At 35.8% G+C, this 26,078-nt stretch overlaps 2 protein-coding genes across 2 annotated transcripts; both read right to left on the bottom strand.

Moving 5' to 3' along the window:
* Positions 1-101: 101 nt before the first annotated feature.
* LOC111421117 (uncharacterized) lies at positions 102-1,589 on the bottom strand. The gene has a single exon (XM_023054260.2). It carries the CDS (start codon positions 1,587-1,589, stop codon positions 102-104), a length of 1,488 nt encoding a protein of 495 aa, XP_022910028.2.
* A 354-nt stretch (positions 1,590-1,943) lies between these two features.
* Positions 1,944-5,309, bottom strand: LOC111421100 (uncharacterized). Its single transcript, XM_071201486.1, has one exon. The coding sequence runs from the start codon at positions 5,307-5,309 to the stop codon at positions 1,944-1,946; it is 3,366 nt and encodes a 1,121-aa protein (XP_071057587.1).
* Positions 5,310-26,078: the final 20,769 nt, after the last annotated feature.

Below are 26,078 nucleotides of genomic sequence, written 5' to 3'. Positions count from 1 at the left end.
AGCATAATCTAATATTGAAACATAATCAAACACAACAAAATAAAAGAACGACGGACAACGTTAAGAAAATCCGAAACAAATAATGAAAGCGAAATTAACACTCAATTATCGGCACTCGGTAAGACACAAAGTTTAGTGACGGGTCGCGTTAAAGTCGTTGTTGGTGTCTTCACCGTTGCCACTCGCGCAAATCCGTCCGGTCCGGGGTGGAGATACGTAATTCGACCAAGTGCCCACTTGGACGGAGGAAAACGTTCGTCCTTTATAAGAACCAACCTTCCTACTTGAGGTAAGTTACGTTGCTGATACCATTTATTGGAATTTTGAATGAACTGGAGATAAAATCTCTCCCATTTTAGCCAGAAGTCGTCTATCATTCGTCGCAAATGTTGCCATCGTGAAAGACGTGAAATGTTAACGTCGAGCAAGGAAGGCTCAGGAACTACAGTGAGGGAACTGCCGATGAGGAAATGGGCGGGCGTTAAAATTTCGTAAGAATTAGGGTCATCGGAGATTGAACAAAGAGGTTGTGAGTTCAATACGGCCTCAATTTGAACGAGGACCGTCGAAAATTCTTCATAAGTAAGTGTTGTTGCTCCGACGACCTTCTTAAAGTGAGTTTTAACTGATTTTACGCTCGCCTCCCATTTTCCTCCGAAGTGGGGCGCTGCTGGAGGATTAAATTTCCATTCGGTCCCGTCACAACTGAGCAGATGTGCAAGATGTCTCCACTGCGACGAGGCTGTCGAGAACATTGCTCGAAGTTCCTTATCAGCTCCCACCAGATTTGTTCCACAATCGCTATAGATGCAGCTTGGGATTCCACGACGACCGGAGAAACGTTTGAATGCTGCTAGGAATCCCGCTGTCGTGTAGTCAGAAGTGATCTCCAGGTGAACAGCTGAGGTAGTCATACAAACAAAGACGATTAAATATCCTTTGTACATTTTAGCTCCTCTCCCTCGCATACTGCGAAGCTGAAACGGCCCAGCATAATCTATGCCTGAATGTTGGAATGGTTTTGAAGGACGAACTCTGGCCGAAGGAAGTTGACCCATGAGCTGCTGGCTTGTAACAGCTCGCTGTTTTGCGCATATCATGCATCGATGGATAAAAGCCCGAACGGGAACACGGCCTCCAATGATCCAAAACTGTCGACGAATGGAAGTGGAGGTAAGTTGTGTTCCTCCATGCAATGTTCTACGATGATGGCTGTCAATTATCAATGTAGTGAGTCTGGAGTCCCTTGGCAGTATAATTGGGTGTTTCTCGTTCCAATCCAACGTCGAAAATCGAAGGCGACCAGTGATACGGAGAAATCCATCAACGAATGGGACTAAACGGAACAGTGGGCTTGAACGCTGAACTGCTTTTCCGCTCTGCAGAAGTCGGATCTCTTGATCGAAGTATAATTGCTGACATTCGCGAACCCAAAACATTAAAGAGCGATTAATTTCTTCCTGCGACAGAATATCTGAAACAGAATAAAACTTATTTCTGTCGAAAACTCTGATACACCAAGCCGTAACACGAAGAAGTTTGCTCAAGGACGAATATTTTTCTTTAAGGTCCCAGCCTTTTTTCACCATGGATGCTGTGTTTGAAGTTGAAATAGCTCGTTGCTCCACGTCAGCTTCGGTACTCAACGTTGCCCGGAACAAAGGCCACTGTGACGATGATGAACGGAGCCAGGAAGGTCCGGACCACCAAAAATCCTCTTGCTGCAGTCTCCTCAATGGAACGCCACGAGATAGTAGATCTGCTGGATTATCCTCGCTTGGGAGATGATGCCACTTCGCCTCGGTCAATTCCTGGATCTCGGTCACCCTGTTGCGAACATAGTCCTTCCAACGTGATGGATGGCTGCAGATCCAGAATAGAGCAACGGTCGAATCGCTCCACAGGTGCACTGGATGATTAATAAGATCCAAAGTCACGCGAACTCATCGGATCAAACGCGTAAGAATAACCGCGGCGCACAACTCGAGTCGCGGTATCGTAACGCGCTTAATTGGTGACACTTTTGTTTTAGCGATAAGGATTGAAACACGCACTTCATCGCCCGAAACAACCCGAAGGTAAACCACCGCACCATAAGCGCTGTTCGAGGCGTCAGCGAATCCATGAACCTCGACCGATTGTGCACAGTCCGACAACCCAAGCCACCTCGGTACCCGAATAGTTGGAACCTCTTTAAAATTATCAAGGAAAAAACTCCACCGCGTCACCAAATCGCTTGGTAAAGAATCGTCCCACTCAAGATTTCGAGTCCACAGCTCTTGCATAAAGATTTTGGCTGTAACAACGATAGGAGCTAGCCAGCCGAGCGGGTCAAACAACCGCGCGATAAAGGATAAGATGACGCGTTTGGTAAGTTCGAATGGTTTATCAGTATATGACTTGAAACTGAACAAAAAATTATCCTCTGAATTGTTCCAGAGCAATCCCAACGCACGCGGCGAGTTTGATTCGTCTAAATTAACAGTACTTGAACCTGAAAGAAATTCAGGAGCTAAAGAACGAAGCACTTCAGGATGATTCGACGTCCATTTTCGCGCAGTAAAACCGCCCGCCGTCAGGATAAGGTTCACTTGAAAGATAACCTCCTGAACCTTGTCTAGATCGTTCGCGCCCGAGAGGATGTCGTCCACATAGGTGTCCAGTCGAATAACAGAAGCTCCCAGAGGCTGTGAGCTTAAGTGTTCGTCCGCTAGCTGCCGAAGGCACCGAATCGCTAAGTATGGCGCGCACGATAACCCGTAAGTAACGGTACTTAGCTGATAGGTTTGAATAGGATCCGTACAGTTTTCACGCCAAACGATTTGTTGATACCGCCAATCGTCTGGATGTACATTAATCTGTCTGTACATTTTTTCTAAATCACACGCGAATACCACCGGATGGCGTCTCCACCGGAGAAGAACGTCGACCAACTCGGTTTGAAGTTTAGGCCCGGTATGGAGACATTCATTTAACGACATGCCCGAAGATGTTTTCTGGGACCCATTAAACACGACGCGCAATTTTGTGGTCGAACTGCTCTCCCGAATAACTCCATGATGAGGCAAATAGAATTGAGGAAGTTCACGAAGCGGGGCCGATACTTGACGCATGTGATCCAATTCAAGGTATTCACACATAAATTGATTGTACTTCTGTTTAAAATTCAAATTTTTGGCGAATCTCAGTTCAAGTCTTGTGAAAGTCTGTATGGCAATCGGATAAGAAGCGCCCAATTCAGTGGGAGACCGACGGAAAGGAAGACGAACCACGAAACGACCGTTTAAATCACGCGAATAGTTACTCACAAAGTGATCTTCGCACTCTTTTTCGTCCGGCGAAATACAGGGAACCGAAACCGTATCGTCTTCCTGTTGCCAAAAACGTTGAATAATTTTAAGGAGTTCCCGATCAATCGAACATTGAAACGCGAACGGGTTTGAGTTTGAAGACGGTTGATCGGCCATGATACCGGAAAGAATCCACCCGAGGGAGGTTTGTTGAGCCACGAGCGATCCATCCTCGCTTCTTCGAATTCCATCTTGAATTATTTTTGAGTAGAAAGTAACCCCAAGAATCAAATCAATATTTCTAGATGATGTAAAATCAGGATCATCTGGCGGAAGGTCTGCTAACTCGAAGGGAATATGCGCTGTTCTTTTTTGAGGAAGATATGCGGTAAGTTTCGGGAGAATTAGAGCTTCTTCTTCGTATGAAATGAAAGGGTTCACTTTTGATGCTAGTTTAATGTTCACAGTACCGCGTGAGACACTGGTGTGCTGCGACCCAATGCCAAAAATTGGGATACTGGCTGAATGACGCGAAATCTGCAACTGTTGCACCAGGGACTCGGAGATAAAGGATACTTCTGATCCTTGGTCGATGAGAGCTCGAACTAGAATGGTTTCACCGCGACTAGAAACTGTTAACACTAGCGCTGTCGCCAGAATCACGGGGGTATGAACGTGGTGTGAATTTATAACGTGAGAATTTGAGGAAAGTGGCGCTTGATTATTATTTGTTCGAGATGAAAGTTGCTGAACGTTTCTTTCGGGGTTCGCATGCTGTGTGCTGGTAGAGCGTGAACGGGAATCTGAAGGGGCATCATGCAACGTGCTATGGTGATTCTTGTTGCATACGCGGCAGCGCTTCGAAACGCGACAATCCTTAACAAGGTGAGGTCCAAGGCAGTTAAAGCATCGTTTATTACTTTTCACGAATTCGATTCTTGCAGACGGACTCTTCGCAAGGTACGTTGGACATGAAGAGATATAATGATTCGAAGTGCATATGAAACAGTTGGACGTTCCGGAAGATGCGTTGTGAACTTTTACAACTGGGATCTTCGTGGAATGTGAAGTTTGGTTAGGCTTTCGGTTTGCTTGCAAGTTCTCGATTGCCTCCAATGTATGAATACGCCCGATTAAGAAGTTCTCGAGTTCTTCATACGTTGAGGGATCTCGATGGTCACCGATGGACTTTTCCCATTCTTTCATCACGTCCATATCTAATTTTCTGATAATCAGAAAAACTAGAAAATAATCCCAATGTTGGACGGGACATTTCAAAACTTCAAGCGCACCGATTCCTTCTTTCACTTCCCCGACGAGTCGTTTTAATTCACTCGAAGATTCGTTCTTCATAGCGCGCGCGGAAAATAGTATTGCTAATTGAGATTCGATTAGTAACCGGCGATTTTCGTATCGTTCAACTAACGTCTGCCACGCCTTTTCGAAATTTTCATTCGTTATCGCGATGTTTTTGAGCAATTGAGCTGGCTCACCGATTAATGTCATTTTCAGGTACTGCAATCGTTCAACGTCTGATAATTCCCGATTATCAGTAACCATTGCGACGAACAAATCCCGAAACTGAGCCCAATTAGCGTACTTTCCGTCGAAATTGGGAAGTTTGATTTGCGGCAAATGTCGCGAAGGCGCCGATGGACGAACCATCTCCGTTACGCTTCCAGCGGGGGCTTGAGAAGGCTGAGGAATTAGAAATGATTCCATCAGATCGAGAATTTCGCCCTTGGCCTCCATATACGCCTCCTCACAAACCGAAAATAAATCATCTGTGAAATATATTGTTTCTGTGAATAAATGCCGATATTTTGACAAGTATTTATGCGACTCGTTGAATTCACTCCAATTCGCTTCAAGTCGCTCAAGACGACTTTGAATGTTTCCGCGAGTACGTTTCGCGATAGCGAGTTTTTTAATATTGTCTATTGTGCGAGAAATTAACCCGTGAATGTCATTTTGCCGTTCAAAAATCGGGTTTAAGTCAATTTCACTAGCGGTTGCCATGGTAACGTAACACAAATAAACACGAAAACGAAAAATCGAAAAACACACAAAACGTTCTTTCTCTCCGCACTTCCGGTTATAGATCCGGCTCGAAGGACCAAAAAATGTTAAGAAAATACACAAAAAAAATGTTAAGAAAATATTAGAAACGCAAACGGGAAAATTTGAAACACTTATAAATGTCAATTAAAGTTCGGGTGAAAAACTGTCAAATAAAGAAAATGAAATATAAACGTCTTATAGTTCTTGTAGAATCTTTTAGTGGTTGTTCAAACAGAAAATAAAAGTCGAAACACTTTTAACGAACATCTATTTGAAATAACACGGAAATACTTTAAGCACAGAAAATTGACGCGTGGTCTCTTGCACGTGAACGTCACTCTTATAGAAAAAACAACTGAATAACAAAACTTAAAAAATACGAAACGGCCGACTAATTAAATTATAATTAACAAAAATAACAGAAACTATTAACTTTTAAACATTACCGCCCGCCTTGCCGAACGGAAGGCAACCGAAATAACAATAAAACATGTGAAAAGAAAGCATAATCTAATATTGAAACATAATCAAACACAACAAAATAAAAGAACGACGGACAACGTTAAGAAAATCCGAAACAAATAATGAAAACGAAATTAACACTCAATTATCGGCACTCGGTAAGACACAAAGTTTAGTGACGGGTCGCGTTAAAGTCGTTGTTGGTGTCTTCACCGTTGCCACTCGCGCAAATCCGTCCGGTCCGGGGTGGAGATACGTAATTCGACCAAGTGCCCACTTGGACGGAGGAAAACGTTCGTCCTTTATAAGAACTTTATAAAGCCTATATACTTTATAAGGCCGACTAATTAAATTATAATTAACAAAAATAACAGAAACTATTAACTTTTAAACAATTGTCTCTTTTTGAATGAATAAATCTCGTAAAAAATCATTTTATTTTTGTAAATACTGCTAGAGTTTTCCCATTAAAACTACAACTTTGTTAACAAACCATAAAAAATAATAGAACTAATAACCATAATATACTACATAATATACATAATATACTGTATTTTGAATGTTCAGTTTCTCAATTGAATACCTCCTGGTTAATAGATAAATGCATGGTTAAAAATTTCAACTTTAAAGCTTCATTTTTAGATATTTGATCACATTTTCGCATATTTGTTTTACTGTGCGTCAGCATTGCTAACTTGATGTAACTCAACATCAGTTTATTAAGGACAGAGCAAACCGATGTACTTATTAATTTCAACAGATGATATCTCGAAGAAGAAAAAACATTCTAAATAATAAATAACTGAAAAAGAGTTTTAAAGGGGAAGGGTAATAATTTCAAAATTTATAAAAAAAATTTTTTTTTAATTCCCTCATGTGAACTATAACCACAAATACGACCAGAAACCGTATTTTTAACATATTTTGGCTAAGATATTTTAAAAACCTTACGTGATGAAGCATTTTTGAGATTAAATTTGGATTTAGAACGTAAAAAACCTTCGGGAGTAAAACCTTAGTCCAGTTGTTGGTTTAGAAAACATTTAAATTTTGTCGGCCTGTGTTATTAGCGTCCTAATAATTCCATATACAGCCTGATTCAGAGTAAGCGCCTTATTTTTTTTTAGCCATACTATGGGTACTACTTTCAAAATATTTGGCAGTAATATGTTTTAGGACATTCTCTACATGATGGTGATATCACATTTTCAATTGGACGAATTATTTCAGAATGGCGACTGTCAACTTTTTTTTTTAAATGGAATGCCAAAGTTTTTTTTCATTATTAAGATCCTAAAAACATTCTTTATATAGTAAGTATATATATATAGTTATATATAGTTATATATATAGTATTTTGTTTTTCTTAAAAATTCATTTCTTTCCCCATCATATAGCAACATTAACTTTTAAATACATACATTAGTTTGAGATGGAACAAAATGAATTTTTATTAATTATTCAATAACTATAAGAAATATACCCCACAAACTATACAGGGTGTCCAATTAGTGCGATATCGGACGATATCTCCTTACAGGGTGTCGCTAGAAGAAAATGTTTATATATAAAGTTGTTTGGTGCTCGAAGGTGCATAACCTAAAAATATTTTTGTTTATACAGGGTGTTGTAAATTTAAATGGAACACCCCATATTTTATTACATTTTTGAATTACCGTTAAAATTCGACATACTTTTTGTTAAGCATTACCTATACCAAAATTTTACCGTTTTTGAAATATTCAACATTTTGTGTAAAATCTCCGTCTGCACGTGTCTATAAAATAAAGCATACACAATTTATTTAAGACCCTAGAAAGCAAATCTTTTGTAGATTATTAATGCATAGTTACAGTAACTTTATGCCCCTATAAAAATCTGGTAACCTTCTACAGGGAGTTTCTCAATACCAATACTCAATACCAGAAACTTGAAATAGCTATATCTCATTTTTTTTAATGGCATGCCTCATATTTTTTTATCTTAAATTATTAGCCAAGTAATAAGGTTTCTTTTTTATAAAGCATGTCCTATACCTATTTGCAATAGTTATCAAGTTATTTACGCTTTTTACAAATTTCTACTTTAATACCTATTTGATTTCAAAAATTTTTTGTTGGTTAGCTATGAAAATAATAATTGATAACAACAAAGCAAAAAAATGCAAAAAGAAATTAAAACTAATAATATTCAATATAAACTTTTCAAGAGATGAATTTCAGAATTTGTGGACTAGTCCAATCGACTAATGCTTATGTACATAAAAACTAATATAAAAATTTTCAAAAGACAACGAAAAATATGGAATTGGCAACATAAAATAACAAGGAAATATTTTATTAAAGTCAACAAACGGCAAAGTTTCTGAACAAATACCATAAAAAAACAAAAGAAAGTAACACTATACATAATTTTCAATGTGTCTGCCTTAACGTTCTTCACACAAACGAATTCTTCTAACAAAGGAATTGCTTACTCACTGCAGCATTTCGCAGCTTACTTCGTTAAAAGCGTTTTTAATTCTTTCCTTCATATCTTCTATGGTAGTAACAGGCACTTGATAAACTCGATTTTTCACAAAACCCCATAAGAAAAAATCAAGTTTTGATAGATCTGGAGATCTGGGCGGCCAAGAAACCGGTCAGAAACGCCCTCACACGACGACTGAAATGGGGAGGCGCTCCATCTAACTGTAGCCACATTCGCCTCACCATTTGAAGTGGTAAATCCTCGAAAGCATTCTCCAAATTAGTCCGCAAGAAATTTAGAAAGTTCTGACCATTTACAGCTTCATTAAAAAAATATGGCCCGAATACCTTTGTTCCCATGATGCCGCCCCATACATTAAGTAACCACCTGTGTTGATGGTCTAATGCTCTCAGATATCTTGGATTTTCATCAGAGTAGTAATGAAAATTGTGACGGTTTACAAATCCATTTTTATGGAAGGTAGCTTTGTCTGTCATCAATACATAATCAAAAAAGTCAGGTTATTGTTGATTTTTTTCTAACGCCCAAAGGCAAAAATTCCTCCGATTTACACAATCTTCATTAGATAACTCTTGAACAAGTAGTATATGGTAAGGATGGAATTTATATTGTTTAATAATTTTGTTGGTAGTGGATCTCTTAATGCCTAACTGTTGCTCAATTTGTCTGCAGGAAATAAGCGGATTCTCTACTACGGCTTGTATGACTAACATTTCGTTTTCTGTACTTGCTGCTGTTTTCTCACTTTGTAATTTTGACTCATAATTTACATTGCCGGTTCTTTCGAATTAAGGAAAGATTCGAAAGAACCGGCAGTCTTTCGAATGCTAAACAATTTGGATGGCGTTCAGCTTCTGGAAACCTTTGTGCATAAATTCTACTTGCTAATAAACAATTTTCATCACTTGCACCCAAACAGTAAACCATTTTTATTAATTCATCTCTTGAAAAATTCATATTGAATATTATTAGTTTGTACAAATTTAGCAGACTATCAAATTCAAAGCATTCTTTTGCTTTGGTGTCATCAATTATTATTTTCATAGCCAACCAACAAACATTTTTTGAAATCAAATGGATATTAAAGTAGAAATTTGTAAAAAGCGTAAATAACTTGATAACTATTGTAAATAGGTATAGGACATGCTTTATAAAAAAGAAACCTTATTACTTGGCGAATAATGTAAGATAAAAAAATATGAGGCATTCCATTTAAAAAAAAAATGAGATATAGCTATTTCAAGTTTCTGGTATTGAGTACAATATTACGAACACCCTGTAGAAGGTTACCAGATTTTTATAGGGGCATGAAGTTACTGTAACTATGCATTAATAATCTACAAAAGATTTGCTTTCTAGGGTCTTAAATAAATTGGGTATGCTTTCTTTTATAGACACGTGCAGACGGAGATTTTTCCACAAAATGTTGAATATTTCAAAAACGGTAAAATTTTGGTATAGGTACTGCTTAACAAAAAGTATGTCGAATTTTAAAGGTAATTCAAAAATGTAATAAAATATGGGGTGTTCCATTTAAATTTACGAAGTTGTACCTTGTACTTTGTTTTTGCAATACCCTGTATAAACAAAAATATTTTTAGGTTATGTACCTTCGAGCACCAAACAACTTTATATATAAACATTTTCTTCTAGCGACACCCTGTAAGGAGATATCGTCCGATATCGCACTAATTGGACACCCTGTATATATTTGTTATCAGAAGAAAATAACAAATTATTTTAGGTTATAGCCAACTATGGTTTCCATTTAAAAAAATAAAGTTACGTCTATAATCTCGAAAATAAAAGATGGGAAAAAAATTCTATCTACGCTAATGAATTCTTCGTAAAAAGTTGCCCATATAATGTTTTATTTATAATACTCCATCTTTGATAATAAGTGAGATATTCGCGATTGTCGTTTTCGCAAAATTTTTAGTTTTTGCCGATAGGGCGAAAACAAAAGACGATAGCTGTTCGGAGTTTTCGGCATTAGCATTATCTCGAAAAACGAGATCATGACATGTAAGCTACTTTTTTTCTATCTCTTTTAGTTTCGGAGATAGCCTATGCGGACATCGAAATTGGGACAGCCTGTACTCCATATAATGTAACCATTTTATATAACTTTTTAAAGGACGCGTACTTAGAAAAAAAATAATAAAAATTATTATCTCAAATTTGATTTGAATACGTCTCTGGTAACCTACTTGACTTTGAGAACGCATAGACGCATCTTCAGCACAAAAGATGTTGGAAAAGGGAATCCGGCGCATCTCATCGACTGCGTAAAAACGTTAGAAAGTAAATAAATGTAAATGGTCTTATCGACTTTGGAAAATGTTAATGAAATGTGTTTTTTTTTTGCCTGATGGATGCCATCTATCGCTCATCAGGTAACAACCCCCCACCCGGTTCCGCCACCCACCGCTAGGTGACGCCACCGTCGACCGATCCTACGTTGAATTTAACATGTGGGCGTGGCCACACCCTCGAAAGGTGGTAGTGGTGGGGATAAAAAGACTTTTCGACCCCAATGTTAAATTTTATGGGATTTTGGTCCAGAACGCACATAGCTATACTACTCATCAAATTTTTCTAAAAATTCTCGACCTAGTAATCCGTCAGCCCTTAAAGGTAAATTTTGTTCGCAAATGTAGTGTACGATGATGTACAATATTTTTATTGAATTCCAAAAATTATCTTCATTCTACCACATTTTAGGTTGTTAATGGATAATTTATTTTTTTAATCTGTTTTTTTGTAAATTATATAACAAATCATTTTATTAAAAACAACTTTTCATGGTACACTACATGTAGCATTCTATACTTCCTAAAAATTTTTGTTTTTCGTAACGAAATGGAACATCAATTACACCTATTATACTCTCTACTATACTCATTGGATGTCCCGTTATCCCTGTTACTCTTATCTGGTCTCTATAAGTACGATGGCTTTCACGGCCGGTGTGAATTAAACTAAAATTAGAACTAACACTAGAAACTTTAGGGTTTTGCCGTGCGTCTTTTAATAAAAGGTTTGACGTTTCGGATGCCATGTTGCAACCTTCTTCAGAAACTGATTCGAAGTGACGAGATCAAAAATCGGTAACTATATATAAGTCGGAAAAACTAATTAATAATCAGTTAACGCTAATTACAAACTAATTAATATCTAATTGCGTCGCGTCCGGTGTGAGGCGGGAAGAGGTCTTCGTGTTCACCACCATCTTCCATGTTCTGCTAAGCTCCCAGCCATCCTCTCTGTTGACGTTATTTTTATGTCGGTGGATCTCTATGGCTTCTCTTGTCAGTATTTGGTAGTATCTGTTGTCCCTAGCCAGCACCTTTGTTTGTTCGAAGTCTATTCGGTGCCCCTCTGCATGGCAATGTTCCGCAACCGCCGACTGCTGGATCTTCTTTAGCCTTACATCCCTCTCATGCTCCTTGATGCGGCACTCGACGTTGCGTCCAGTTTGGCCAACATAAACCTTCCCACAACTACACGCTAGTCGATAGACTCCCACTCCTTTTAATGGAGTTAGTTTGTCCTTGGCTATCGGGAGTGTGTTCCGAATTTTGCTGACCGTGCCGTACCGCACTACGATGTCGTTCTTCTTGAGGTGCCTAGCAATTCGTTCCATTACACCTGAAACATAGGGAAGACAGATAAATCCAAGTGGTTTTGTACTTACCGTGTCCTCTTTCTGCTTTCGCTGCTTGATGGCCTGGTTGATGTCCCTCGAAGTGTATCCATTCTTCTGCAGCACGCCTCGTAGAAAGTGTTGCTCCTTCTTCAAGTTCTCTCCTTCACATAGTCTCGCTCAGACACACGGCAAAACCCGAAAGTTTCTAGTGTTAGTTCTGGTTTTAGTTCTAATTTTAGTTTAATCTGGTCTTTAGTTTGATTAAAATGAAAGGGGTCTAAAGATTTAAATTTTTTGCAATTTTTGGTGTAGATTTCAAACTTTTTCCGCTATTTTTAAACGAGTTATGGCGTCATCGATATTGTTTTTAAATGGCAATCCCCCATTTTTATTGCGGAATATGAAAGAGGATTTTTTTCTGAATTTAGTACAGTTAATATTAAAATTGGTTACATAAGAAAATTTTCGAGAAAAATTACTTTAAAATTTAATTACTTCAAATTTGTATAATGATAAAAATAGCAGTAGCCATGAGTAACTATGGTAACCAATTATTCTAAACAATTCCCTGAGTGTCAAAAACTGATTTAGTAAAGCTTCTTGAAGTGTGGTGGCGCGCCATCTTGTTGGAATAACTGCCGTTGAAATTGAGTTGTGTCAACATTATGGTGATGGAAGGAATAGCATCGCTTTGAAAAAATTTAAACATCTCTTTCCACTTAAGGTTTCCTCAAATCTTTTGCAGATATAGGGTGTGCGACTTTCTTAGCTAATTTGGATTTTGGGTAGCGCAATACCGACAACTTTGTCTATTTACTTGTCCACTCAATGTAAATGTCCCTTCGTCGAAAAAATTATGTTTTTGACAAAGTCTTCGTCATCGTTGCAAAATTGTTGTTGCAAAAACTACGATTAATTGCTCGTGAATCAGGTTTATTTTATGGGAATGATATTTTGCGGGTTTTAAAATTTTATGAACCGTTGACTTACTAATGTCGAAATTAGACCCAATACTCCTTACAGTAACATGAAGGTTTTCTTGCCCAGCCAAAACCACGATTTGTTGAACAAATTTAGTCACAACTAGGCTCATTATACTTTTAATGAAAAACAAAATAAGTAACCTCTTACTTGCAAATTTATTAGATTTACTTCGATACTAGTTTCGAGGTGTTACCTTATCTTCAGTCGAAAACTACAAAATTTTTTAAGATTAGAAAAATGAAATTTGTTAAAAAATAGAACTTACAGTCAAAAATTTAAAGATGTACACAAGCGAGAAGAAAAAATTCTTCATATAAAATTTTTATAATCTTGAACATGTTGAACAAATTTTTTAAATGAAATATACGTTAAAATAATTTCCATTGCTTAATATTCCATTGCTTTACTCACTCTCTAAAATGCATAAGGATGACATGCCCATCAGGCCCATAACAGCTTTCAGTAATTCCCCTACTCAGAAACTTGCTAGTTTTATGCTAAGAATTTTTCAGAATATTAATTTCACCCCTGAATTTACCGTACGTAATTCCAATCAATTTATTAATTCTATCAAAGATGTCAAAATACAGGATGGTATTATGATTTCGTTCGACGTAACTAATCTTTATTCTAATGTCCCTATAGACCTTACCTTGGATATAACATCAAAACTTTTTAAAAACTTTTTCAAAAATAAAAATATAACTATTGATCATCTAAATAAAATCTTAAGACACATTGTCACTCAAAACTATTGTTCTTTTAATGAAGATTTTTACTTTACTTTGTTTCTGAAGGACTGCCTGTGGGTATGCCATTGTCAGGAGCACATTGAAAAGACTTTTATCATAAATAACATTAACCCTTATTTTAAATATGTTACCAAGTGGTTACGTTACGTCGACGATATCTTCTGTGTGTGGACGGGAAGTGATGAAGATTTAATATGTTTTCATGAATATCTTAATAATTTACATAACAACTTAAATTTTACCCTGGAGATCGAGAAAAATAAACAATTAAACTTTTTGGATTTAAATTTAAATAGAAATAATAGCAACTCCATAGATTTTAATATTTACAGAAAGCCTTCAGCAATACCTACCACTATACCCTATGACTCTGAACACCCCTTATCCCATAAGCTTGCTAACTTCCGTTTTCTTTTTAATAGAGTTTTTAATTATCCCATTTCCGAAACTGTTGGAAATAATTCACGAGCACACCTATATAATCTGAACGCGTGTGTCTAGCGCAATAAAATTTGGTATGGAAGTAGTACTAAAGTAGTGTAACTTACTCTCACAAGGAGAGCGGCACAACTCTGCTGGGAGGAGAAACATCAATAGCGAGAGTATCCCCCGTGAGCTTCGCGTACCATCGCTACACGACGTGGCATGGAGTCTATAAGTCGCTGTATTGTAGCAAGAGGGATGGCCAACCATGCCACCTCAACTCGCCTCCATAGCTCCTCAACGTTAGCCGAGGAAGCCGGATAACGTAGAAGTCTCCGACCAGTCATGTCCCAAACATGTTCGAGTGGATTCAGATCCGGAAAACGAGCTGGCCTAGGAAGCATTCGTATACGGTGCTCTTCCACAAAGGTCTGTACAATACGCCCGATGTGCGTTCGAACGTTGTCGTGCATGTATAGCAGACCTGGGCGCCGCCGAACGTAGCGAAGCACAACGGACCGTAGCACCTCATCTACGTATCGTTGACCCGTCATGGTCTGCTATACATGCAGCAGACGTGTACGTCCACCATATGTAATAGTACCCCATACCATAATGCTCGGTTGTCGGTGGATAGGGCATTCTTGCACGCACTGCTCGAGTAGACGATCACCACGTCTCCGACGAACTCAAATTCGCGCATTACCGGTGCTCAATTCGAATCTTGATTCGTCGGAAAACAAAATGTTCCTCTACTCGGCAACCTACTAATGCCTAGCGTCGACCCACTCGTGACGTATGCTGCGGTGCTCGGGTGTTACTGGAATCCGCTGTATCTCACGACGCGCGCGCAGTCCACTATCTACCAAAACGCCGCCATACAATTCGCGTAGTGAGTGCGCCTTCCCCTGCCGGTGGCCAAACAGCTCCAAGTTGCCTTGAGGAGGACGCACACGACGCTAAAGCGCTGAGCACAAAAGTGCGATCCTCGTGTGCTTGGGTCGCGCAACAAAGAGACCCCCTACACACTACTACTAAAGTTAACACAATTTATAAACCTATAACATACAATCACATCACTTCCCGGGCCCGACATATTTTTTCAAAATACAATATTTCCCTTGCATACTCTAATAATAATACTATCATGAAACTTCTTTCTAATCATAAACCTAAAAATGTTGATATATTAAAAGAGAGCGGTGTGTACTCGATTGGATGCTCTAATTGTAATGCCATATATGTTGGCCAGACAGGACGTGCGCTTGGGCCACGTGTTCGCGAGCATAAAAATAAATCGAATTCCAACATATACAAACATCATATTGAAACAGGACATAACATCAATTACAAACATATAAAACTTTTACACAAATGTAATAAAAGTCAAAAACTTGATTTTCTTGAAATTCTAGAAATTATTAAACATAAAAATAATGATGAATTTGTCCTTCTTAACGATCAACTTCAATTAACTCAAAAACCTATTTTTTGATTTTTAAAAGATTTTGAACTTAAATGCTGATTTGTTTTTGTTCCCCCACTCTTGCGAACACGTTTTCCGACCCACGCTCCTTTTTCCGTTAGATGTTTAGTCTCTTCTCTTCTGATTCCTCCACCGCATCGCTGCGTGACTTCTAACGCATTATCTAAATTTTCCTTAACGTTTTTTCGGCCTTTTCTGCGTTGGGAGTCTCGCAGCCTATGCTACGTCTTTTCGTCTTCGTTATTTCGTAAGTTATTCTTATATATTGTTTTTCTGTTAGTAATTATTTATTTTTAGATTAACCTCTTATTATACAGTGTGTCCCAGGATAGATGTTACAAGACGTATAATGACTTAAAAATTTTTGAATTTTATTTTAAGGCTGAGGAATTAAGCCCTGCTTGGTGTGGAGAGAATTTTAAGTATATTTTCATGTATTGAATATCAACTCGGCATTGATAGTTGTTTTTGATTTTATCTGGTTCGCGCTAGTTAACACGAATTCTTTTAGTTTTTGATTTATTCGATGTTTATTAATTATTTATCTTAGACGATGAATACGGCGTGATGCCAGCGAAACGAATTTTTTGCTACTAACTCATTTTTTTTTATTTGTTTGTATCGACGAACACTAAATTTTCAAAGCATACTAACATTAAAAAATTTATCAAAAATATGAAATAGGCAACCCAAGTTGCAGGTAACAATAATTCTAATTAATCTAAACAATAGTGAAGCGAAAACTATTTTTAGTTCAGGTAAAGTAACCTTTTTGTTCATGATACTGAAAAATGTTATTAAGAAAAGTTGTTCAAAATGTGAAATATGATACGGTCCTATGCAAAATTTCAGGAGGATCTATCTACTTTGGTTGAACCATCACATTTTAGTTTAAATAACATAAATATTGTATAATTTTATTTTATTTATAGAAAATCGAACGTAAACTTAACTGTCGTTTATTCAACATAACATCCACCTTTTGTTGCACACTTTTCTATACGATGCCTACGTTCTCTAAATCCGTTCTTTCAATATTTTTCGATTGTTCAGTATTGGTAGAGCGAAAACTAGTTGTTTAAGGCGACCCCATGAAAGAAATCTAATATTGTAAGGTCGGGAGACCTTCGAGGTCACGCAATTGGACCATTTCTAGATATAATCTTTTCTCGAAATATTAAATTTAACCATTCAGCTACACGTGCTGTAGAAATTGCAGAGCATTGCCATAATTTCTCATTCTGAACAACTTTTCTCAATGATATTTTGCCGTATCAGGAACAAAAAGCTTACTTTACCTGAACTAAAAATACTTTTCGCTTCATTATCAAGGCCGAGTTGATTTTCAAAATATGATAATATACTTAAAATTCTCTCCACACTAAGCAGGGCTTAATTCCTCAGCCTTAAAATAAAATTCAAAATTTTTTAAGTCATTATACCTCTTGTAACATCTATCCTGGGACACACTGATCTTCAAATTATTTTAACGTATATTTCATTTAAAAAATTTTTTCAACATGTTCAAGATTATAAAAATTTTATATGAAGAATTTTTTCTTTTCGCTTGTGTACATCTTTAAATTTTTGACTGTAAGTTCTATTTTTTAACAAATTTCATTTTTCTAATCTTAAAAAATTTTGTAGTTTTCGACTGAAGATGAGGTAACACCTCGAAACTAGTATCGAAGTAAATCTAATAAATTTGCAAGTAAGAGGTTACTTATTTTGTTTTTCATTAAATTTAATTACCTTGCAACATGGATAATCACAATATTCATTAAACTTTGGCTAATGAAGTTGCCTAGGATATGTTGTATTAAAGACGTCAACTACTTACTAAATCAATTTTGGACACTTAGGAAATTGTTTAAAATAATTGGTTACCATAGTTACTCATGGCTACTGCTATTTTCATCATGTCAACAAATCTGAAGTAGTTACACTTTAAAGTAATTTTTCTCGAAAATTTTCTTATGTAAGTGTAGCGTGCTGTGGCAGCAGCTCCATTTAAAAACATAAAATTGTATTTTCATTTGTTATTATTTTTATATTTGCCACACAATTGTTTTTGATGCAAAACACAACAGACGCAAAATAAAAGTCTGCCAAAAGTTAATTTTATAATTATTGTATTATTATGTTGGCTAATACCCCATAGCCACAGTAAGCAATATTAATATTGACTGTATTAGATTCAGAAAAAAATCTTCTTTCATATTCCGTAATAAAAATGGGGGATTGCCATTTGAAAAAAATACCGATGTCGTCATAACTCGCTTAAAAATGGCGGAAGAAATTTAAAATCTACACCAAACAATTGCAAAATATTTAAATCTTTAGATCCGTTTCAGGGATTTTTCCATAAACCGTTTATAATGATTTTATCGCCTATATGCGTAACTTCACGGACACATTGTATACGCAATTAAATTTTATTAATGAAATTGTTGAGCCGGTATCGATTAGCAATGTTCGTTCAATATTATTAATTTTTAAAATAATATACAAAGGTTTTTCCCCCATTGCATCATTGATCATTGGTACTGAAATTCTAGAACAATCGCTATCATTTACTTTCGTTAACTCCACCGATTTGTTGACCTTCCCGCGGCGAAAGCCGTATCCGCGGGGACTATCAAGTTTAAAGACGACTTTGTTTCCTGTGCCATGTTAATAAGGGTTAGTAAATATTCTGATTGGTATGAAATTAAAGATTCGCGAATTAAACAAAAACTACAATATCCCACTTCAATATCCAAAAAATTTAACTTACCTTTTTTTACCTTTTTTTAATTTTCCTTCAACAAAACTCTATCTTACCTAAACCAAAAATTTTAGCTTACCCCACACCTGACACCAATTTGTAACGAGCGGCTCTTAGTTTGTTGTGTGGGCGTGCTAAAGGCGTGTGCAGCAAGCAGAACCTTGTCACGCTGGCTTGGAATTAGGGAGCAAAGTTAAATGCAATTAAGAAAAATAAAAGAAATCAAGTTAAATTTAAATAACAAATTTAATGAACTAAAATCAAACGAAAACTATAGCAAAAAAATTAATATACAAACTAAAATTAATAAACAGAATTACAGTTGAAATAATTTGGAACAAACAAAGTTTAGCTACAAAAATAGCTATAAAATTTTATATTGATTAACAACAAAAGAAATTTTAATCTAGTGATTTTCCTGACTTTAGTTGAAAATCTTTACAGCCAAATTTAATTAAAAACATCAAAAAAAAAAACCAAGTTCAACAATTACAAAATGATCAATTTTATAACAAGAACAATACAAAAACAATATCGAATAATACGTAGATTCATACCAAATCAGAAAATGCTAAAGCAATCTTTACGTATTAATTTGAAGAATAAAACATTACCAATGGTGATGACTTACCAAGGGTTAAAACGTTCATATTGAGAGGAGTAATCCGTTATAAAGTGTAACACTTTAAATTTATCAAATGTAGAACTGAATGTGAATTTATCGATCGACTAATTAGTTAATAATTATTAATTAAACTAATTAATTAAACACTATTAAATTATTATTATTTAGTTTAAATTAAATTAATTTAAACTAAATAAATACCCGAGTCTCACTCGAACTTTACACTGAGACTCTTAACTGAAACTGAACTAGGTTGACTCACCGAAGAAGAGAGAAATTAATTTTAATCCAAACCGAAAACTGACTCAAAATGCGCTCCTCCTCAATATTTAAACCTTTACCCCCTGGACGCTCTTTCCTCTAGGAAAGTCCTTATTATTAACCTTTATTATTTCGGAGCAATCCGAAATCTTTGATATTTAGGTTATTTTGACAATGATATACCTACGTTGGCTAGATTGCCTGGCGTCTGTCAGAGATATTTAGAAAAAACGATTTCTGTTTCATTTTTCTTTTCTTTTAGGTTTATTTGGTTATTACTTAAACAACTTTTAACTGCTTGAAACGTTCTATTTTATTTTCAGTTATTTAATTATGTACAAAAACTTTTTGCAGAGAAAATCAACTTAATAATTGTTCAAAGTGTTGTCCGTTATTAGCTAAACAATGGTACAACCGTTGTTCAAAACTATGGCGCACATTTTCAAAAACTTCCCTTTGAATTCCACGGCAAGCGGCAGTAATTCTCTGACGAAGTTCTTCTAAATTTTGAGGTTGCGGGGTAAATACAACAGACTTTAAATGACCCCATAAAAAAAAGTTTAATGGCGTCAAATCTGGTGATCTGGCTGGCCATTCTATAGGACCTCTTTGTCCTATCCATCTGTTTGGAAACGTATTATCTAACCACTGTCGTACTGGGAGAACATAGTGAGGAGGAGCTCCGTCTTGTTGAAAATGTAATTCATTCAAGTAAGGCATTTTCTTCTCTATCCAACTGAGAGCTTCCGTAATTAGTGGATTGATAGTATTTTCTAACATATCCAAGTACACTTCGCCGTTTAAATTTCCATTGATAAACAAATAAATAAAATAAATAATAAATAAATAAAATTAAATATTAGTGCTGTGTGGAAAATTACACTAAAAATATATTATATTGTATTTACATAGTTTATTTTTGTTTTATTTAACGCAAATTTTTGCATTAGTTACCTATTTTATAGGTATTTTCATTAAATTTACATACTTATTCATTGATAAAAATTTATTTATCTAAAAAATTTCAGTAAAAATAATAAATAAATATAAATAATAATAATAATTTATCTTTTATTAAATGAATAACCATTTTTGTTAATATTATCGTTTATTTCCATTTGTTGTCTTTGTTAATATTATAATTTTTTTGTATTTTGCATGTAACTATATTAACCCTTGAATTTGTTTTCTAAAGATTCGATCAATACAAAATAATCATTACTATTATTATTACTTCTCGTTTCTTTATATTTACGGAACTTTTAAAAATAAGGTCATAAATCGCCGGGACCGCCACAAGTCCCTTCTCCTCGAGATTCGTGTGCGCTCGGCTCAGCCCGTTTAGCCAGCGGCATGTCGAATTTCACAACAGCGCTTGACCTTGAGTGTGCATTTCCCAATCACGATCACGACTGTACATGTTATTACAAAGGTGGGCTTCGATTATTTTTAATGAATCTTTTATAGGAATATTAGAATATAAGTTTTTAATATCGAAACAGATGAGAATGGAGTTATTATTGATTTGAATATCTTGAAGAGAATTAATTAATTGTTTTGAGTTTTAACACTATATTTTATATCACTATTCAAATTGTTGTATAGAAATTTTTGAATCTGTTTGGCGATCTTCTCTGAAGGAGTATTAACATTGCTGATAATAGGTGAGACATTTAAGAACAGGTGGGAGGGGATTCATTTGAATGAGTGAGTAAGTATTAAAGTTATATTTAGCAAGAATATCTTTGTTGGAATTAATAAGTTTTTTGAGAAGGTTATTGTAAGATTGAGTTGGGTTTTTGTTAATTAATGTAATATAATTCTGTTGAAAGAAAGAGAATGTTTTTTGAAGATATGAATTTTTATTAAGGATAACTATACCGGCGTTTTTGTCTCCAAGTGTCACCACAAGATCATTATCATTGATCTTCTTTTTTAAATTAGTGATCTTCCTGCGGTCACAGCTCGTGTGAGTGTTGTTGTCTTTAATGATGTTTTTTTTCCGCATTCATCAAGCTAAAATTAATAATCTCATCTATGCCCATTTTTTCAACCCAGGTGTGTTAACTAACTCTACGTCTTACTCAAACAACTTATACTTTGATACTGACTTTATTTGGAATATAAACTGGTTTATAAGTACATTTATAAAACTAAAACTTGACATATTTTCATATTACATTTCCCCTAAAAATTAAAAATAAAATACGTTCTTAAATTTTTATTTTAAACTTAAAAGTAACTTAAACCTGTAAACGTTGAGGTGGTTTTACTATTCTACCATACCTTGTTCTATATTGATTTTCAACATTAATCTCTTTATCGTTTAATTCTAAACGTACCTGTTCTTTTTTAATTTCTATGTCATTGTCACGTGTTCTAAATGTTGGAATATTTTCCGAAGGACTTATATCTATCGTGTTTCTTCTTTTTATTTTATTGTTTTCATTTTTTATAAATATTGATCTAGGAGTATTATTCGATTTGATAATCTTTGCTGGTTCCCACTTATTTTTATATCTGTATACTATATTATCTCCCTTTTTGAAGTTTGTTTTGTTAGGTTGAGTATTTCAGTCATAGTAGCTTTTATTTATTTGTGCTTTTTCGTTTAAAGTTTTTGTAAAATTCATTATAATTTTTGGTTTTAATAGTTCATTTCTTATAGGTAATTTAGTTTTTATTCTTCTACTAAATAAAAGTTCAGCAGGTGACAATTCTGTACCTAAAACGGGTGTGTAAATCTCCTTCCATTGTTTTACATATACCAACTGCCTTTTCTGCTAGTCCATTACTTTTAGGATAATATGGTCTGGAAGTTTTAATTATAAAATTCCATTTAATACTAAAATCTTTAAATGTTTTAGAATTGAAAGGCATATTGTCGGCTATCATTATTTGTGGAACTCCGTGTATTGCATATATAGTTTTCAATACAGTGATTAATTCTTCTGAATTCTTTTGCTTTAATTTAACTAACTCGATCCATTTCGAATAATAGTCAATCAATACTGTAAGGAGCGGCTCTTACTTTGTTGTGTGGGCGTGCTAAAGGCGTATGCGACAAGCAGAACCTTGTCACGCCGGCTTGGATTTAGGGAGCAAAGTTAAATGAAATTTAATAAAAGAAATCAAGTCAAATTTAAATACTAAATTTAATGAATTAAAATCAAACAAAAACAACAGCAAAAAAAAAATAAAATACAAACTAAAATTAATAAACAGAATGAAAGTTAAAATAAATTGAATCAAACAAAGTTTAGCTACAAAAATAACTCGAAAACTTTATATTGATTAACAACAAAAGAAATTTTAATCTAGTAATTTTCCTGACTTTACTTGAAAATCTTTATAACCAAATAAAACATTAAGCCAAAATCTAAGTTCAACAAAACTTACAATGATCAATTTAATAAAAAAAATAATTCAAAAGAATATCGAATATTATGTATGTTCACACCAAATCAGAAAAAGCTAAAGCAATTAGTTACTACCTTTACAAGTTAATATGTGAAATAAAACATTGACGACTTACCAAGGATTAAAGCGATCATATTGAGAGGAGTGACTCGTCAAAAAGTGTAACACTTTAATTTTAATCCGATCGAATAAAAGTTAATTAATAATTATTAATTAAATAACTTACATCAAACTTAAGAATTACCGGAGTCTTACTCGGACTTTACACTAAGACTCTTAACCGAAACCGAATAGGGTGCTTCGCCGAAGGAATTAATGTTAAATTCCAAACCGAACTGAACTTCACTCAACTGAACTTCTTCAAAAGGCGCTCCTCCTCAATACTTAAACCTTTACCCTCTGGAAGCTCTTTCCTCTAGGAAAGTTCTTATTGGTCAACACATGGCTCAACCAATTAGAAATTGCAACATCAGCAATTAAACAAAAGAGAGGGAAGGAAAACCAAAGGAAAACGTTTTCCCCCTGAACGCTCTTAACTCAGAAGAATAATCTTATTGGTCAACTCGTGGTTTAACCAATCAAACAATTACAACTATAACAATTAGACAAAAGAAAAGGAAGGGAAGGATGAGTCGAGCAACGATCCCCTCTATTCTAGAATGAATAAAAATATCAATAATTAATTAACAAAATTTGAACAGATCTGCGGATCGCTACATCACTTCCCCCTTGAAAAAAGAACGCTACTATAGTCGCGTTTCTTTTTCAATTCTTATCATGCAATCACCTATTCGTATATTTAGCAAGGGCAACATAGGTGGTTGCTTGATCTTGTCTGACAACAAAATTAATGGATACAATAATCAATTCTATATTTACTTATAGTTCTTAACTAGCATCACTAAAGGTGAATATTATCACTTCGGAAAATGACTCTATCGCACACTCGAACACTTCGCGAGACTCATCACAACACTCTCCTTGTTTTGTAGATCAGCTGGGCTAGAACCCTCTACTCGGTAGATGTTGATGGTCTCATCCATGTTGGTATTTCGGTTACAGATGGATAAAAGGTTTTCTTTGGAGCTATCGTTTGTGGTCGTTGTTTCGGTATAGTGGGAGTCGCGTCCTCAGGAATAGGTATTAAAGGTACTTCTGGATCAGGGTTGTTCGCCTGTGGTCTATGTTTGTTTAATAACCACATGGTTAAGTTATTCCAAAGACTGGCCAGAATAATCAGTCCACAACCCATTGTTCGATATAGAGCGTAACCATTTAGTATTACGCTAGCCAACCCTTTTAAGAAACGGAATAGAACTATAATTCCAATGAAATCACTGATAGCCATACCCACTTCCGTAAACCAACCCCATAGATATGATAGGGTACTTTTCGCAAATTTTCGTAGCTCACTGAGGTTGAATAGATTTACCACGTCTATATTACTCCCATGAGTATCTTTTCCTTGTAACCGTCTAATTAAAATGCTTTGAATCGCATTTCGCTCGATTCCAAATCGGATCGCATCTAGCGCTTGAACCAAATCTTCTTGTGTGTACAACCCAGCGGCCCCAAAGGTATATAAGGGCGTGAATTTAAACATCACTTCTTCTTTTACTTCTAGCTTCTCCGGTGGACTTTGTAAGATTGGATGTAGACCCATAGATACCCATTTGTCTTCTAATTGAAACATTGGTAGAGTCGCCACGTTACAATCTACTTCTTCGCCCATCTTAAATAGAATGTGCGTCAACGGAGCCATAAAATAGGTTTCGTTTGAGCTATCCGTCACTGATAATTCGTTATAACATTTAATAACCCGGCGAATTTGTACCACTTTAGGAATACATTGCAACACGTATAATACTTCCCCTATTACTCGACCAACATATCCGGGATGATTATTCAATAGGGTTCTTACGGCATCAGGCGCAAGAGGAGCCATTAGCAATCTGTTCTGCAATATCTCTCTCTTCATCAAACAGCGCCTTTGAACGGTGTCTCGGTACAAATTGTTTAAGGACTTCTTGTATGAATGTTCGACATACAAAAATTTACTATTGATATAAGCCGTTAAATCGACATCCCTCGGATTGATAACATGAGATGTTGGTATCAATTGCTGGTTCTCGACGAAGTACAGAACCAATCTCGGGTGTTCAGTTAAATATATTTCTGAGTAACAAGCGTAACTTCTTTTTAAAATGCTGAGAGCAAAAATACGATCTTGATGTTCTACGACCACGTATTTATCGTTGGTATCTTTTATGGTCACCTGTGTTGCAGGTCCATGGTATAAAGTAGTATACTTTGACGTACACTCAACGGTCGGGAGTATATTCCACGCCACTTCCCCAAATAATGTATCTATACAATATCCATCCAGGTAGGGGCAACTTGTTCCACCACTTAATTTGACCATATTTTGTTCCAAACTCAATACAGCGTTGTAATCGCTTACTTTAATGGTAACGGAACCCTGTACAACCACATCCGTCCAGGTTTCGCCGTTTTCAATAAAGGTTTCACCCTTGCATTTACCTTCTTTATCAAGCATGCCATGAAAATCTAAGGGAACCTGTAATATTGGTCGTCGGAGCACTACAATCGTATGCTATATTTCTGCAACCTCAGTTACCACCCACCACCATGAAGACCACGATCCATTTTCCTGCACATATTTTGAATTACAATGAACATTGTCATTCGACAATCTATTCTTCTAAACGTAACGTCGTTATCTTATAAATAAAATTACTCTAAATGACATTAATATTTAAATTCATGAGACGAAACAAAACGGTTATACTGAATAATACAACTATTACGAACGTTACAAAACAATAAAGTAAGAAAGGAAAATAGGAAAGGATTTTTCTTTTCCCCGATTAGCGAAGGACTAAACATCTGTTCCTTCGCTAACCCTCCCACACTGGTACTTAAACTGCACTGGTGTTAAACCACTTAAAATACCAGCGGTGGCCGTAGCTCTACTCAAGAGTCGACAGCCTGACTAGAGCTGGTAGTACGGCATCACCCATAGGCTCAATACGTAAAAAAAATTTTGCTACGGGGGATTATCAAATAATTCCACCCCGTAGTTGAGTGATGCCTCGCGAGTGTCTGCAATGAAAAGAAACTTTTATGAACTATGCCCCAATGGCACGGCCTCCTTTTCTTTAGCCTCTCGATACCCTAGGAGGGATGTGTAATTCAAGGATCGACGCCATAAGTTAGTTTTTCCGGGGGTTTGATATCTCTACGACCCCTTCGCAAAGCTAACGGTAAACTAGTATCATTATCAATCGGAACATTACTATCAGATTTTGTATCGGCCACCAGCTCATTGCTCTCGGTCGTTTCAATGTTATCTTCGTTATTCAGATCTTCTTCTAGTGCTTCGGCAAA

Source organism: Onthophagus taurus, chromosome 2 (assembly GCF_036711975.1).
Source record: "Onthophagus taurus isolate NC chromosome 2, IU_Otau_3.0, whole genome shotgun sequence".
NCBI lineage: Eukaryota > Metazoa > Arthropoda > Insecta > Coleoptera > Scarabaeidae > Onthophagus > Onthophagus taurus.
Note: the sequence above shows the minus strand (reverse complement) of the source record. Positions and strands in the feature narration are given on the sequence as shown.

Bases quoted from the DNA above. Each gene is read 5' to 3' on its own strand.
- LOC111421117 (XM_023054260.2), bottom strand. From the start codon at position 1,589: ATGGTGAAAAAAGGCTGGGACCTTAAAGAAAAATATTCGTCCTTGAGC.
- LOC111421100 (XM_071201486.1), bottom strand. From the start codon at position 5,309: ATGGCAACCGCTAGTGAAATTGACTTAAACCCGATTTTTGAACGGCAA.